Source organism: Saccopteryx bilineata, chromosome 7 (genome assembly GCF_036850765.1).
Source record: "Saccopteryx bilineata isolate mSacBil1 chromosome 7, mSacBil1_pri_phased_curated, whole genome shotgun sequence".
In the NCBI taxonomy this organism is placed as follows: Eukaryota; Metazoa; Chordata; class Mammalia; order Chiroptera; family Emballonuridae; genus Saccopteryx; species Saccopteryx bilineata.
In genome coordinates, this window is record NC_089496.1 from 86781295 (window position 1) to 86799076 (window position 17782).

Here is a 17782-nt window from a genome sequence, read left to right on the forward strand (position 1 = left end):
GATATCTGGTACTGGCAACAGTAGCACAATTTGTATTGTACAGGAACACACAACTGTGTGTAAATTACTTTTGGCCTCAATGATCAGTGATAATTATACAAATGCAGTTGAGACTGAAAGGTTTATTTACTGAACTTTTTGATTCACTCAAATTAATTAAACCACCTCTACAAACAATAAATCAGAGTACCCTGATTTCTACTACTTCCTGCACTATGCAGATTGCCACAATGACTAAATTGAGACTGAATGATATGCTGGCAATATCTTTGTGAGATACATTAAAATTCACAGGGTACAATGAGCTGCAGCTAACACTCAAGACCTAGGTACCAAATTTCAAACATTACAGAAAATGCATTCTTTAATACAATATTAAATTGTGTCAAATCCTAGAGTTGATGGCAGACAAATCATAAATGCCAAATGATGAAGTTGGGATGGAGGCTTTCCTTGGGCCTAAAAATGTCCAGAAACTGCTTTTAGCTGATGTTGCATAAGTAACAAGAGGTCACTAGTATATAATGTGACAGTAGTACCTAGGTCTCATTCACCTTCCCAGCCTCAGTGTCAAATAAGAATTTGGAACTAGATGCCTGTTCAATGAGCAAATTCATAAGTAAATGAATATAATAAAATACTAGGCTATTTTTACCTTATAAAAGTAGGAAGAGTAACAACAATTATCATGCCAATTCTAAAACCTTATTTTATATACCCTATAATATGAGAATTAAATTAATAACTCCATTTTAAATCTTTCAAACATGCTTCATAACTCAAACATCACCAAGTACAGCTATAACACACTAGTTAGAGTATGTAATGTGTGCAATGATTTGGAAAAGGATAATGGGAGAGGGCAAGGATTGCTGCTCAGGCTGAAAATGTCCTTCCCTTCTCCAATGGAGTAAAATAACTTATAATGGCCTTTATTTTCCTACAGGGTCAATTCCATTTTACTATGCCTAAAATGCAAGATTGTCATAATCTAATCTGAATTTACCCAACCAACCTTTTCTCTCACACATGTGCTGTTCCCTATTTAAACTACATATTTGGGAGCTAACAAAAATACATTAGAACTTCTTAAAACCAAATTTATACATAATTCTAACAATATGAGCTTTTCTTGGTATAATTTCTAATGTGTACTTTATTTTTATATTTTTTAATTATAAATATTTCTGAATTAACAAAAAATGTGCAAATGGGCTTCTACAAAAAAGTTTGACATGATTCTAGCAAAATGAACTGAAGCTTAGGGGGTCTCCTTACTGCCCACACACATACTTAGGCTTTGGTTCATGCCCTTTCTTTTGAGTTAAATGTTCTCTCTTCTAGTCTCTTCTTCCAAAATCTGCCCATCTTTGAAAAGGCTAAACCTCACTTCCATGTAAGTCTGGCTTGTATTCATCTCTACTTTTCCTGTTATACCCTGGGAAACTAGTATGTTCTACTTAGCACTTTATTCTATATTATCTTTGTGTTACTCTTCATTTTTATCAATATAACTATTATCACACTAAGTAGAATCAACAGTTCATTGACAACGGGACCAGTGTATTTTGAAAGGTCAAGTCAGGTGTTTTACAAAGTGTCCTTCAATTTAGGTTTTACTAGTATTTTCTCAAATTTACAGTTACGGATTTGGGGAGAGAGTATCACAAAGATGAAGTGTTCTTCCCATCACGTCCTATCAGGAACTACAAGATTTTAACATGACATATCTGCTGATGCTAATTTTAACCTTGACCACTTTGCTGAAATAATGTCTCTCAGTTTCTCCCCCTAAAGCCAACATTTGCCCCTTTACAGACTTGCTTCTTTAGAAGCAGTCATGAAATCCAGTTTTCTCAAAAGGAGAGAAGTCAATCACCATATCCTAAAGGAAGAACATATGCTAAAACCACCACAATAATTCATTAATTAATATTCTCTTTGAGGCTATGCAAATATTGTTTTATCTCAAAGTTTCCTCTAGTTATTTTAATACCAATTAGTAGATCTTGCCTATAGCAGTTTTTACTCTTGTGTTCTAATGGTGATTTATGACAGTATCTTTTACTTGTTTGATATTCTGCCATTCTTTGTCCAAACACAAAGTCGATAATCAATAAATGTTTGTTAAATGTAATTGAATTTCAAGAAACATTTATGTGAAATAAAACAAGATAATGAAAGGTAGATAAGTTCAAGGCAAATATGTATTTTGGCAATTACGCTGTTCTCATGTCATATGTCCTGATTAATGGTATGAAGTTAGAAAGAAAAAGAATTATCTCACCTCTGCTAAAACTGGGAAAAGTTCCTGGAGAAAAGAGAACAATAATAATAGCTACATAGTGCCTTAGAGATTACAAAGTGTATTCACACACTGATTGATCAATTAGGATTTCAGAAGCTTTCTGAAGATAAAATCTTCAGGAGAGGGAGATTAAAAAAACACATTTAAACTTGTTAAAAGGTACTATTAAATCAGGAATTGGAAAGTTAGGCATAGAAACTATATAAAGCTAAAAAGGAAAAGCAAAAGGAAAAGCAAAGAAGAAACAGATACAATAAAAAAAATAATGTGGGTCCAGGTAGTAAGGTTGATTTAATGCAGAACATAAAACCAAGACAACTTAGACTACCAAAGATAAAGAGTACATGGTTTTAAAAATTAATAATGTTGCCCTAGCCAAATAGCTCGGTTGGTTGGAGTATCGTCTTGAAGCACAGAGGTTGCCAGTTTGATCCCTGGTTAAGGCACATACAGGAACAGATGGGTGTACCTGTCTCTCTCTCTCTCCCTCCCTTCCTCTCTTGCTAAAATCAATAAATAAAAGAGAAAGATAGAAAAAATAGAAAGAAAATCCTTTAAAAAATAAATAAATGAATGAATGAATAATGTCATTAAACTAAGCATTAAAAACAGACTTTATGGGAACATGTAGTGAAGATGAAAAATGAATAGAATCATGTTTGTGTTCATTAATTTCTTCATTGGTCACCTCCATTTTTCCCATGCTTTTAACAGTGCTCTTAACCTATTATGTATCCAAAATTATTTTCTGAAGCTCTATTATGTTTCATACATAATGTTAGACATTTTGGGATACACAATTAACAGATATGATTTCTTCCTATAAAGAATGTGCATTCTAGTAAGAAAGGTAAAACAAATATATCATATTTTTTGCTCCATAAGACATACTTTTTTCCCCAAAAAAGTAGAGGGGAAAATACCTGTGCATCTTATGGAGCGAAAAATATGGTATTTTATTAAATATTTTAACACACCATTTGGTTCGGAAAATTTTTTTCTTATTTTCCTACTTAAAACCCTAGGTGTGCCTTATGGTCAGGTGCGTCTTATGGAGCAAAAAATACGGTGCATGTGAAGAGTTAAAGAGCAAAACAAGGCAGAAGAGGCCAAAAGAACAGCATAAAGAGTAAAAGCTACAACAGTCCAGAGAAAGAAAAATCACTATGAAATGACCTGTTCAGGAAAGGTTCTGAAAATAAGGGGCATTTGCAATAGGCCTTCAGGAACTGGGCACAATAGGAGGTGAGATTTGAACAAAGCCATGAGAAAGGCAATTAGATCAGAGATATACTGGCTAAGCAAAGGTATGGGGTTGAGACAGTGCTTTAAGAAGAGAGTGAAATCAAGTAGGGTTGTAAATAAAAGGTATATGAAAATATAAGGTACAAAGGTAAGCTAAGATTGAAATGTGAAAGTCTTTGAATGCCAAGGTGAGAAGTTTAAACATTTTCTGAAAGCAACCCAAAAATAATCAAAGTTTTAGAGCAAAAGAGTGACATAATATGCCTGAAACTAATATAATACTGTTATGTCAACTGTAATTAAAAAACAAAAAAAGTTTTTAAAGAATTACATGATAAATGTGATATTTTAGAAATATTAAGCTGGCTTTTGATGTGCATAATAAAGATATAAATACCTTGAGTAAAGAGAAAGGTATACAAAGAAAGTACACTGAATATGCAACAAAGAAGGGCAGACTGGAGCAAAATAAATTTATGAACAAAAGATTAACCCAAGATTTCTTTGTTGGGAGCAAGAAAAGCATAACATCACAGAACAGAGAGGAAGTTAGGCAAAGGGTGAGATTCCAAGGTATAAAGAACAATCCAATTTTTATTTGTATGAAGTTTAAATTGCCTAAGCATAGAGTGTATTAAAAGAGTAACCAAAGAGGCTCCCAAAGTGATAAACAGTGGCTTTAGAAAGAGAAAACAGAGTTACATTAAAGTGCTTAAAAAAAGTATTTGGAAAATAGAAGCCATATGACTTTTTGTTATTATACAATGTTATGTTAAAGTCAGTACATCTTTTTTTTTAATAAGGTGCTTATGCCTAAGTGGCTATTACAGGGCCATTTACTAAGAAGACCTAATTACTTTAAGATGCACATGCTGATGACAATTATCACTGAATGAAATGTAACAGCTGAAGTATAATTTTTCAAAATTGCTGAGACTATACCAAAAACAATTTTGCCTTGAATTCTGCAATGCAACAAAAAGACAACATGGATGATTTAAGGATATGTGAGCATCAAAGGGCAGAAATAGGGCATTCCCACTCTCTTTAACTCTGCTAAGGCCTCAAATACTGATCTAGTTCAGAGCATCTTATTACCAGAGAGACATAAATCAAAAGGAGTTCAGCTAGGAGCAATAAAACAGATTAGTGTCTGGAAGGACTGACTTTAAAGAAAGTTTTAAAAGAATTAAATTCAGGTAGTCTAGATTAAAAAAATAACAGCTATGAGTAAACATTTCTTGAAGCTGACACATCAAAGACAGAAATTATTTTGACAGTAGACATGTAAAAAATGACAAAAAGGAATAATCATAAATATTTAGGAGATATTTATAAAGGAATAATCATAAATATTTAGGAGATATTTATAAAGGGAAATATCAGGTTTTGCTGGGAAAACCCTATGAGAGAAGAACTCTTTCCCACAGAAGTGGTAAAAACTACATTCCTAGAGATATTTAATGCCAGTTTGGACAAAACAAGAAAAGGATTCCATATGGAATGATCCTGTACTGGCCCCTGAAGTGGTGGGAGGATTGAAGCTAATCTTAGATCTTTAACAATTCTGATTTTTTTAGTTCTATGAAGTTTTATGGGGCACAATCTTTTGCCAATTTCCTTTCTCTCAGTGATGCCCACTTTCTCTTTTTATGAAGGAAAACAAATTGTATCCTTCATTTGAAGATGATCTCATGTTCTCAATGAATCAGTAATATAATCCTAGGTTCAAGTTTGGGAGAAAAAGGCCAATTCCTATAATTTATAATGGTCGTTTTTCACCCCAGTGGTTCCTGGTACTCTTATAAGTTTTCTTACAAACTCAAGAGGAAATAATTCAAATGGTTTCAAAGAAGAGCTGTTTCATCAGGAAAACATTAATATTTTCTTTTCTTGTATCTGATCGCAGAGCTGACAGTGACCCTGAGAGCTATAAGACCCTGGGTCAAATTACCAACAGTGCTGCTGTTCAGGATTATTTTTTACCTTTCAGCATTCTATGCTGAGTGACAGCAAAATCTACTTGCAATCTACTTTTTATGGCAATGACATTTACCTTTGAAAAGATGTCGCCTTAAATACCTACACACTTTGGCAAATGTTATAAAAGAGGAAGTTCTATTCACACTTCAAACCCATGAAGCCTCAGCCTTGCTCTCTTCTCTCTCTATTCTGGCACTTAAAAAAAAATGTTTCTCAGCCACACTTGAAATAAATCCCAATACCTCTCCAGGATTCCCATTCAGTGAAAGTCCCAGAAAATACAGCAACATTTCCTCATTTTGCTGATTTACCAGGACAAGATGTAACAAAATCCAGGGAACTCTGAGAAACTGTCCCTGAACCCTTTAAAAATAAAACTGTAGCTCACTTATAAGGAACAGCAGGACAGAGATAGCACTCCAAGAATGGACACTAATGCCTCTTGTATCCAATCTAAACAACCTCAGTGGCTGAGGACCCATCTTGCCTATATAAAAGAACATTCCCTTAGCCACATGGAAAGTTAATATATAGTAACACCAAAACCTCTAAACAAAAATTTTTAAATACCATCTTCAATATTTTCCTAGTAAAAATGAGACTGTTCAAACCTAAAAAGACTTCTCACGCTGGAAAAGGATTTGAAGTTTTCAAAGCCCAAGGTTTAACTCATCTGATCCTGGCAGGAAAGAAGGCTGGCATTCATAATCCCATTTTTTAAATGAGAACAGGCAACTCTGAGATTAGGCAGTCTGGAGAAGGACCTGCTGTGGAGATTTCTGAATCTTCCCTAACAAGGGACCAATCCAAAAGGGATTAGTCCAGAAAACTTTAGAATGTGTTTCAAAAAATGGCTGGATCTTCATCTCAAAAAAGCAAGAAATAAGAAAAACAATAGCCACTTTTTTTCCTAGAATTTTGCTATGAAACGTGAACCTGACCCTTTAATAACCTATGAACCTGCCTGTATTTTCTCCAGAAACCCACTGCATCTTCTCTCCACAGAACTAGCCTGCCACAAGTTTTGACTACCTATTGGTGGCCTGGGACTCAGCAGCCCAGCAGAAGGCCAGCCGCCGCCAAGACCTGGACAACCTGGGAGACCCTTTTGCGTAACCATGTCAGGAGTCCCACACCCCCGTGCCCTTGTCTGCAACTATCAGCTCTTCAGGGGAGCTTCTACCAGACTCCCTTCAAATCTTTCCTCTACACAAATACACACCCCTGTTCGCTTCCACTCCCTGAACTTCACCCACCCAGCAAGAATAGGAAGCAAGTTCTCACCATCCTCGTAGTTTTTGAGATAGTAATCTGGGCCGGGGCCCCCGCGGCTTTTCGCCGGGTTCCTCAGGTTCTGGAACTGCAGGAAGTCCGTTCTTTTGCCCCCGAAGCGCAGAAAGGCGGGCGAAAGTCCCCGGGCCAGCGTCACCAGACGCTTGGAGCTGCAAAGATAAAGAAAGAGGAAAGGATCCCGAGGGGAAAAGGCGGGAGGCCGCGGGCCACCCGGCAAGGCTCTCTTGCCACTCTTTTCGGGCGACCTGGCCCACGCTCGGGGACTTGAGAGCTCTGTGTCCGTCCCAGCCCGCCGAACGCAGGCTCTCTGCGGCCTCTCGCGTGAGCCCGGCGTCCATGCCCGCCCGGCTCCGGGGGTCTACGCCTCCTGTGCCAAGCCAGCAGCGGCCGCCCCCTGCCCTCAGGCACCTCGACTTTGCTCGCTAAAGGTACTTATGTGCCCAAAGGGTTAAACTGTGTTTGTTCACAGTGTGTATGGGATGGGGGGGGGGGGGCACACTTCTGAGAACACGCGGCTAAGGCACAGTTGCGGGCTCCGCCACTGCCGGGAAAGCGCTCCTGAAGGAGACGCGCGGCGCGCACCGCGGGGCTCCGACTTTTGCCAAACTTCAACGCTGAAACCCCGGATCTGTCTCCTCGGCCCCAGGGGCACCACAACCTCATTAGAGAAGGTGAAACCTGTCTTCTTGCTCTCAGACCAGACATCTGAGGTCAAGTTGACTCTGACGTTGTTTAATGCTAAAGTTAATTTTCTTTTCCCACAACTTTATACCAGTCGCGTCCCTCTCCCGAATCTCTAGGCAAAGGATTCCCGGGGTTAATCCTTGCCTTTCCGAGAATACTCCCCACCCCCGCCTTGCACAATAAAGCCAATGTCTCTTTGACCCCTGCAGTAATTCAGCCTGATGTCTCCGCATCCCCCCACCCCCACCCCCACCCCACCGCCCGCCCGGAGCTGGGCTCAATCTTTTCTCCTTCCCACGTGGGGCCATTTAGAAGCGATGCGGAAAATGAACTTTGCCGAAATGTGGAACCTGCACGTCCTAGGAAACTCGAGGAGCACCAGAACAATAGCATTGACCTCTATTTAGGTTCAGGATTTCCAGAAATAGGTTTTTTAAAAGCCAAGCACTGCTACTTCGGAAAGGGGTGGGAAACCAGCAATGCAGACGCTCTTAATGCTAAGGAGATCAGCTGCTGAGTTCCGGGATCTGTAAATTATTTTTAACGCTTTGCTGTTTCAGGTTTTGAAATTCCAAATCCAAATGTTGAAACTAAAGAGTCTCATAAAGGGTTGGATACAAGAGGGGGGAATCCCGGAGATTCCGCTGAGGCACTTTCTGAGAAGCCGTGCCCGCGGGGAGCAGTCTGGCGACGGAGGACCCCAGGACTGCGTCCAGGGCGGCACGGTCCGGGCGTCGCGCGAGGCCACGGCGGGCAGAGAAGACGTCGGTGCCGAGTCCGGCCCTGCGGAAACGGCATTTCCAGCAGACGTCCGTCCGGAAGCCTACACAGCCAATGCAAACGCGCCCCGCCACGGCTTCTTCCCCCAATGCCGCCTTCCAGAATCTTTTCTGTGGCAACCAGGAGGGTTTTTTAAAAGAGAATCCTGAAGGAGTCTGCGCAGCTGGAGAAGTACAGTGCGAGTGGGGCGTGTATTTCGGCAAAGCCCTGTTGTCCGCCCCCACCCCCAACCTGGGGACGAGCTGAGACGCGCTCTGCAGCACGGAAGAGCTTCCGAGGAGGACGCCGCTCGACGCGGAGCTGTTCCCGACCTCCCAGCGGAGGCGCGGGCGGCAACCGGAACGCCGGCGGCAGCCGGCGCTCAGTCCTCATGCAACGCTCGCTCCACGTGGAAGGAGCGCCGCACGTGGCGCCTCGCGCTACGCCTCCCGCTACCTGCCGCGTCCGCGGACCGGCCGGAGACCCGGGTCAACACAGAGGGCTGAGGACCGGGTAAGCCCGAGATGCAAAACTCGAATTTCGCAAGGAGTGAAAGCTACTCACGAAAGACGCGCGGCGGACGCGGCCTCAGGGCGGAGAAACGGGACTGAGAGCGCTCAGGGCTCTTGGGGAGAACTTACAGCTAAGGCACAGATTTGGAGGGAATTTTTAAAAATTCAACAATTGGATTCGACATTGCAGACGATTAATTTCTCTTTCTTTTCTTTTCTTTTCTTTTTTACACTGCAACTCTGTCCCTGATGAGAAGATATCGTGAATACCTAACTGCTGAACATTAACAATCGGGGAGAAGGTGAACCCAAGTCGATTCCAAGCGCTAAAGTAAAGGGGTCCGTGAGCACAAACCTCCAGCCTTGCTAATCCGCCAGTGCCGGCTTCAGACTTCGAAAACATCCCCGGAGTATTTCCAGAACCTTTTCCGCTTTCCTTATATACTCTATGCCTGGAGAGAGGATTTTTTTTTCTCTCTCTCTCTAAAGAAAAACTAAACTATGCAGTTACCGCAGGAGATTTAAGGAGGAGGGGCTGGGGGGCCATTCAGTCTATTAAAAAGCGTCTTACAAAGTCCTGAACTCTGGAAACGACAGTGGAGGATATAAAATAAAAAAGTTTAAAGTCCGATCCAACTTGCCCACTGCTCAAGCCCCTGTTTAAATTCGTTTTCTGTCTGGGACTGGGATAGAACTGATGAAACTAACTTTCCGTGGAAAATTCCACTTTCGTGCGATTCCCCGCCCGAACACATTCATAGACACACAGGCAGACACGCACTCTCTCTCTCTCACACACACACACACATACACTTCGTCCTCTCGGGTCTTTGTTTTTCGAGACCTTCTCTTCACTTTTGTAACTACCCTGAACCTCTTGTTTCTTCTTCAGAAGGGGACGGGGAGGCTAATTGTGGATATATGTAAGCACAACATTTTTTCAGTCATAACTGATAAGTTTCTGAAATGCCTTCTGCATTGCAAACATGTGCATCTTAATAGAAAACATTGCTTTTCTCAATCACCAGTTACAGCCTCACAGCAAATATTCCAGGAGAAGGAAAACCTCCTTTCTTCTCTTTGAGAAATCCTCTTGGTTTATTTTCTTTTTCTTCTTCCCCCTTTGGAATGGGAGATAGGAAGGGGTGGGGGTTCTTACTTTAAAAAAAATATGATCCATCGAAGCCCCTGCCTTACCTTAAGAAATCGAGCCAGCCATCATGAATGATGGACGGATCCAGCTGCAGAGAGAGGAAGTTCTCATTGACTGTCCTGATTGGGTTCTTGGTGCTCACATCAAGTAGGATCAGGGTCTTTTCCTTCAAACCTGGAGCTCTGTCTACAGGCAAGGATCTCCTGTCTCCAGCTTGGGAGGAAAGGAAGAGATGGAGCAACAGAGCCAAGAAGAGAGCCACCGGGGCTAGGCATGCGGGGGGGCGAAAGTCGCTGGAGGGCATGGCTTCAGGGAAGGCACAGAGCACCCTCATTAAATCCCTCTGATTTAAACCTCTCTTCCTACAGGGTCTCACTGGTGACTAATTGTCCTTATCTAAAGTGTCTGTCTGTCTGCCCCCCCATTTTCCCCTTCCTCCCCCCTCGCTCTGTCTTTCTCCCCCCCTTTTTTCCCTTCTGTGTTTTGGTGCTTGGTGGAGCGAACTCACGCCCCTAGCCAGCCTTCTCAGCAACTCGTGCCAAGAGTACTCGTTCACCAGCACCGCCCCTTTAAGAGATTTCGACTGCAGACATTTTTTAACTTTTTAAAGGTAAAGGGGTGGGTGGGGGGAGAGGCGGGAAGTAGGAGGAAGGGGTGGCGTTGTACCCTCCTGATTTAACCCTCTAGGGTCAGGAAGTGGAGGGAGGGAGCTAAGCAGTACTGTTTTAAATTTCGGGTGGGATGTCTTGTTTTTACTTCCCTCCGTGCGAGTCTGGGGAAGGCAGTTCTAGCTCCAGCCGGGACAAGAAAGCCCAGCACCAGCCCTGGGCACCGTGGGGTAAAAGGTCCGCAGGGGCCCGCGCCTGTTTGTCCTGACAGCCTCAGGTATTTCCCCCTCTCCGGGCCCTTCCCTTTGGGTTAAAGCAGCAAAGCAGAGGTGGTTAAGTTGCTTAAGGGTCCTGATTTCCTGCAGTGACTAATTTCTGCCAAAGCACAGGGTGAAAAAGAAGACTCTATGGACATAAGTGGGGACCTCTGTGACCCACTGGGCAGCACCTAGAAGCATCCTCTGACCTCCATAGGGCAAAGAGTGGCCAGAAGGAATACACACAGTGACCAGGTCAAAGGGCTTAACCGTCCCTAGGGGCGTAGGAGTCCAGGCTGCACCCCATTCTGCCTACAGTTAAGTAAGTATCTTAGGGGCTTCAGTTTATGCTAGCTTAGGCCAAGTTAAAGCAGCCTGGTCTGTTTGTTTAGTTTGGGTGGTGCTATGTCCATCTGAGCTTGGTCATTCTACTCCAATGCACAAGAAGAGCAGTCCCTCCAGCCCCTCCTTGAGGTCAACCTTGGGCTTACCCCTGCTGTGGGGAAGTGGAACAGAATGACACACTTGGGTTTTCAAATTCAACCTGAAGTCAGCCAGAGTCTGCCCATAAGTAGCCCCTGGTTGCTCAAGAACAGCTCAGAACCATACAGTGCACCACCTGCTCTAACAAATCAAGCCTGGACCCACAGCACCTCTCCACTTCAACCTTGGGTCTCAAACCAAAGAACAGGGGGAAGACCAGGCCAGTTTGTGCAGTCAGACCATTAGGCTCCACTTTGGGTTTCTTTCTGGAACAAAATGAGCCTTTTACTTAGCAGATGAAGAGACGTACTTGATGCAATGTGGGTATCCATGAGCATCCCAGGGCCTCCTGATATCAACCAAGCAAAACTCTAAAATGCAGGTCAAGGGTTTTCCCCAAAGGTGGTGTGGGAACCCACAGACAATGAAATGGCAACCTGTCTCCCTTCCCCTTCCTGAGATTAAGGAATTTGTAAAGGGCTGGAGTAGATGACTTTCAACTGAGGTTTCCTAAGGAGCTTCTACCAAAATAAACAACCAGGAAATCCAGAGGTTAGGCTGGGTAGGACTGGGAAGTGCCATAAAGACCTCATTCTAGAAGTAGGACTACATAAAATGAGGCCAAAGGAGAAAGAAAATCCAAGGCATATTACTTAAAGATGATTTCAAAAATCAAGATGTTATATACTGAAGTATTAGATATGAATCTAATAGATGTGGGTCCCTAAGACAGTGGCCCCAAACTTTTTACACAGGGGGCCAGTTCACTGTCCCTCAGACCGTTGGAGGGCCGCCACATACAGTGCTCCTCTCACTGACCACCAATGAAAGAGGTGCCCCTTCCAGAAGTGCAGCGGGGGTGGGGGGCACGCAGATAAATGGCCTCAGGGGGCTACATGCAGCCAGTGGGCTGGGCAGTAGTTTGGGGACGCCTGCCCTAAGGCCTGCTTCCTTCAATTCCTGAAAATTTCTCATACACTTCGATACTTTAAAATATGTCTGTGTTTCTGTGTGTGGATGTGTGGGTGTGTGGTATGGTGTTAGTTCCAGGAGAATTTATTGTAATTTTAAAATGTTCCACTGGGCACCTCTTCTAGAGATGATGACAATGGAGTGAGCAAAACTTTTAATTTGGACCTTTGTATCTTCAGACCCAGGCACTTAGTAATCATTCATAAAAGTATGTGAAACTAATGCTGCCCTGGCTGGATAGCTCAGTTGGTTAGTGCATCATCCCAAAGCACAGAGGTTACCAGTTCAATCCCAGTTCAGGGCATGTACAGGAATAGATGTTCCTGTCTCTTTCCTGCTCTTTCCCTTCCCCACTCTAAAATCAATATAATAAGCAAACAAAATAATTAATGCTAATTCAAATCATGCTCAGCACACTAAAATCACATGCTGTTCTCAGGAAGAATGTGAAAACTAAATAACTAAATATTTTTATTTGTCACAGTAAACTTTGTCTTAGGTCTCTGTTCAGTGATTTGTTTCCCCAGTTATGAGCATTTTCCTGGTCATCTCCTCCAGGAAACACTTAGCTTGCAAATGCGAAAGTCATTAGTTCATTTGCTCTATTCAGAATTAAACCCAATTATATATTTTTAACAGGAGACACATTTCCAAAGGGCCAATAATGTAACTTACAAAAATACCTAATCTGCTTAATCATGAATTTTAACCACAATTTTTGCTTGCTGATCCAACTATCTGTAATTGTTTGGTGGCCTAATTACTTTAACCAGCATTTAATGTTTTCATCAGAACCTGTATGTAATATAAAAATAAAAAACAACCAAATAAAGTGTGTTTTTCTTAATTCCTGATTAAAACCATCTCTGGCAGTGTAGCCATTGAAATTCTATAGTCATGCCAAACCTCAGGAAATCAAGGCAAAGAAAGCAATTCAGTAATATTTAAGGAGTTCCAGATAGTCCTGGTTGGCTCCAAGATGACCTGATTAGTTCTTTGGTTTAGTTTGAGTATAGATCTGCACAGGGCTGTTCCTTCCAAATAGCCCCTACTCCCTGTATCGTGATTTTTGTCTTGCTTCCTATCTAATCTTAAATTATATGCTGTAAGTAGCTCATTCTTAATCTATATATTAAATTGAGATTTCTATCCTTCCTTCTGTATGATGCTGTAGGACAACAATATGCATCTCTGTTTTTAGATTGTAATTTCCTAGGGGACAAAATTGGGCCTCTATAAAATATTAATTACTGGGAACTAGATAATTTAAGTCTCCTTGGAAATGTTCTGCCTGGTGTCACTGAATGGTCCTAATAAATAAATTCCTTTGAGATCTAGGAGTCTAGGTTCCCAGATCTGTAAGAAATCTTGAAGATTAACTGCTCAGTGATTTCTGGGCTATGAGAATTCAAAACAAATATTAGTTAGTGAGGGAAAGCTGACCATATATTTGCCAAGTTTGTTTTTTTTTGCCAAGTTTTTATTTTGTCTAGTGAAGACCTTAAAAATATCAACTACTTATCACTATTACTTCCCCAAAGAAAAGAACATTTTAACAGCCAAAAAGTTGAAATTATATGAGAATAAAAAAGAGCAAGGGTTTATACTGAATAAATTTAGCTTCATGAAAAATCACTATGATATTTTTATTATTTCATGTCAGACCAGTGGGAACATGCTAGTGACCAACATGAGTACTAGGACTGATGACTAAGACTAATGATATATCCTGTGTATATGGCCAAATTCTACAGTGTTACTGCAGTTTGTACATACTTTTTAAAGATGTACATACTTTTTAAAGTCAATTTTGTCTTGACTACAATAATTTCTTACCACTTTTCCTATGCTTTTTTCCCCTCGCTTTTAGCCTGTCACAAACTCATGGACTCTATATACCACCTCCTTTTGCTTCTACTAAACATTCAAAGCCATAGTTATTTGTTTTTTGTTTTTGTTTTTGTTTTTGTTTTTTTTTTTGAGAGAGAGAGAGACAGGAAGGGAGAGAGATAAGAAGCATCAACTCATAGTTGCTGCACTTTAGTTCATTTATTGCTTCTCATACATGCCTTGACCGGGAAAGGGGGGGCTTAAGCAGAGCCAATGACTCCTTGCTCAAGCCAGTAACCCCTCACTCAAGCCAGAGACCTTGGGCTTCAAGCTAGTGATCTTTGGACTCAAGCCAGCAACCATGGGGTCATGCCAATGATCCAACACTCAAGTTGGCAACCCTGTGCTCAAGCCAGATAAGCCCATGCTCAAGCCAGAGACTTCTGGGTTTCGAACCTAGGACCTCAGTGTCCCAGGTTGATGCTCTATCCACTGTGCCACCACCAGTCAGGCCATATTTATTTCTATGCCTGTTTTTTCCTTATGAGAAAACTACACCTAGATGTTTAATAGCAAGAAATAATAATTCTTTCCACCATAACTGGGACCAGGAAGCATGAAGCTATAGCAGCCAGTCCACTGTCTGATCACTGTCTGTTTACTTATCCATGATGACTACTATTTATAGAGATCTTATGGTCAGGGCTATTCCTCTGTTAACTTATTAACCTTCTTAAATAACTCTGAAAGTTAGATATAACTCATTATTATACCTAGTTTACATATAAGAACATTGAGACTCAAAGATGTTATTCAAATTTCTCATGGTACACAGCTAATAAGTGGCAGTAAGGATGGAAATCCAGGGACACCTGACTCCAAAGCCTATGTCTGTGTTCTTCACCATACTCCACTGTAAGTGGCTAAAATAACGCATATCCTCAAACAACTTGTAAATGTATAATGGAAAAAACTTTGACTAGGAATTGAAAGACCTGCATTTGCCAAATCCCAGCTTTGTGACCTTGGGTAAATTTTCAAACTGTTCTAAGCCTCAGCTGTCTACTATGTAAAATTAATATAATATCCTAGAGTAGAATAAAAATAAAATAAGGTTATTATGGAGAATGTACTTTATAAATTCTAAAATACTATGCCAATTGTGTTGTTTCATGTTATTTCTTATTCCCTCTCTCCCATACTTGCCACAAATAAATCCTGTCAATTGATAATTGAGACAAGAATTAAATTATATACAAATAACTTTGTGATAACCTTGAAACAAAAAGTAAACTCTAATAGATGTCAATAAACACAGTAATAAAATATAATAAAAGTACATACCATGTATTTTAACTACGCAGGCTCTTCTGCCTATAAGTAGCATCTGAAAAAAGAAGAAAAGTTAAGTAGGTTTTATAAGCCCGCTTTAATTTTCCATAGGAGAGGGGAGATAGGAATGGGCAAAGAACAGTGCTGAGGGATAAGACTGTATCTCTCGCCTGCTAAAAGGAGCAACAGAGGCCCTGGCTGGCTGGCTCAGTGGATAGAGTATAAGCCTGGCATATAGCCATCCTGGGTTCAAGTCCTGGCAGGGCACACAAGAGAAGTGACCATCTGCTTCTCTCCCACACCCTCTCCCCCTTCTCTCTGACTTCCCCCTTCACAGCCAGTGGCTTGATTGGTTCGAGTGTTGGCCAGGGCACTGATGATAGCTCAGTTGATCCAAGCATCAGCCTCAGGCACTAAAAATAGCTCGGTTGATTCAAGCATCAGACCCAGACAGGGGTTGCTGGTGGATCCCTGTTGGGATGCATACAAGAGTCTGTCTCACTATCTCCCCTCCTCTCACTTAAAAGAGAGAAGCAAGGAATGGCAACACTTTCTCCATATGAGAATCTGAAGGGGAAAGAAATTTATAACTTCATGATTGTTCTTCCTCATTATATAAGAAAATTCTATCTGGATGGGTTTTTGTTCCACTGTTGCCATCAAGCAGTAAATGTATGTGGCGAAGATCATAACCATAATAAGTGTAGTTGACTCTCTTGAGTACAGTTTAAAAATCCCTTAGCATGTTTGGGGTTAGGTATGACAGCTATTTGAAGAACTACTATTAGTGGAAAACCAAGTGACAGTAAAAGAATTAAAAATATTCATGTCCTTAATCACATTCATTGATGAGTCACTTTACCATCCTAGCCCATTTTGCCTTTTGTACATTGAGGTAAGTCCTAAAAAGCATATTATACTACAAATTGCATGGGCTTTGGAGTTCAGTAGACTGATTAAAACCTAGTTCACAATCTACTATCTGCTCATGTGACTTTTGTTGAGCAAGTCATTTATTCTTGCTGAGCTCCACTTTTCCAATCTATAAAATATACATAAGTATCCTGTTCTCTCTCTTTTTTTTTTTTACTTATTCATTATAGAGGAGAGAGAGAGAGAGAGAGAGAGAGAGAGAGAGAGAGAAGGGGGAGGAGCAGGAAGCATCAACTCCCATATGTGCCTTGACCAGGCAAGCCCAGGGTTTTGAACCAGCAACCTCAGCGTTTCCAGGTCGACGCTTTATCCACTGCGCCACCACAGGTCAGGCAGTATCCTGTTCTCTACATGTGTTCTGAAAATTAAATGAAGTAATATCTTGAGTTCCTGGCACACAGTTACTACTCAACTATCATTTTCACTATTGGATTTCATGGTGGAAATAAATGCAATTTCCATAGATAAGGTAGGAAGAAATTTAAACACCAGAAACAAGGTGTTGAAATAGTATAATAATAACCTACATATATGTACATGATTCCACTTTATGCTCATAGCATAGATCAGTGATTTTCAACCAGAGTGCTGCAAGAGGCACACTGATGAGCCGCAAGAATTTTTAAAACAGGCAATTACTATTTAGTCAGGGGCACTGACCTCCTCTCCCTTAGATTTTCAAAATAAAAAATTACAACAGTCAACACAAGAATAGCCATCTGGTGTAAATGAATCAAAATTATACCAGTTTTTTTTTTTTTGGACAAATCAGCCAAAAAAATTTGGGGGGGATGTGCCACTGAATTTTAGTAATTAATTTATGTGTGCCATAAGATGAAAAAGTTTGAAAATCACTGACATAGATAGGACAAACTTTATCCTTTCAGGTAAGGAAATCAACAGTCAAAAAGTTCAAAATGCTATTTCTTAAAGACCCTGAGACTAAAGACAGTTCTGCTAACTGATAATTAGACTCCTTTTGCTATGTTTTTAATTGAAAAACCTGAGAACTTTTACAGATAAAAGTTATATGTATATATGTTGTATGTCCCAGGGCAAAAATTCAGATTGCTTTTCACATGTTCTACAGCTTCATTAACTATAAATTGCTTATACATAACTTCAAACAACTATACATAGTTTATTGTTTCCACCATACCAATTTTCTAGTCAGACAATTCTAAGCTTTAATTAACATTAAAAATAATTTCTAAGAGCCTGACCAGGTGGTGGCGCAGTGGATAGAGCGTCGGACTGGGATGCGGAGGACCCAGGTTTGAGACCCCAAGGTCTCCAGCTTGAGCGCGGGCTCATCTGGTTTGAGCAAAGCTCACCAGCTTGGACCCAAGGTTGCTGGCTCGAGCAAGGGGTTACTCGGTCTGCTGAAGGCCCGTGGTCAAGGCACATATGAGAAAGCAATCAATGAACTA

General features: G+C 41.1%; 1 protein-coding gene across 2 annotated transcripts in view; it reads right to left on the reverse strand.

The window, feature by feature from the left end:
* The window catches only part of HPSE2 (heparanase 2 (inactive)), a 777305-nt gene extending 767034 nt beyond the window's left edge, over positions 1 to 10271 (reverse strand). For both annotated transcript variants that reach the window (XM_066238979.1, XM_066238978.1), the window contains exons 1-2: positions 9982 to 10271; positions 6821 to 6978 (exon numbers count right to left, since the gene is read on the reverse strand). In XM_066238979.1, the coding sequence (XP_066095076.1) occupies positions 6821 to 6978; positions 9982 to 10271 (448 nt within the window). The remainder of the gene's footprint in view (positions 1 to 6820; positions 6979 to 9981) is intronic.
* Positions 10272 to 17782: the final 7511 nt, after the last annotated feature.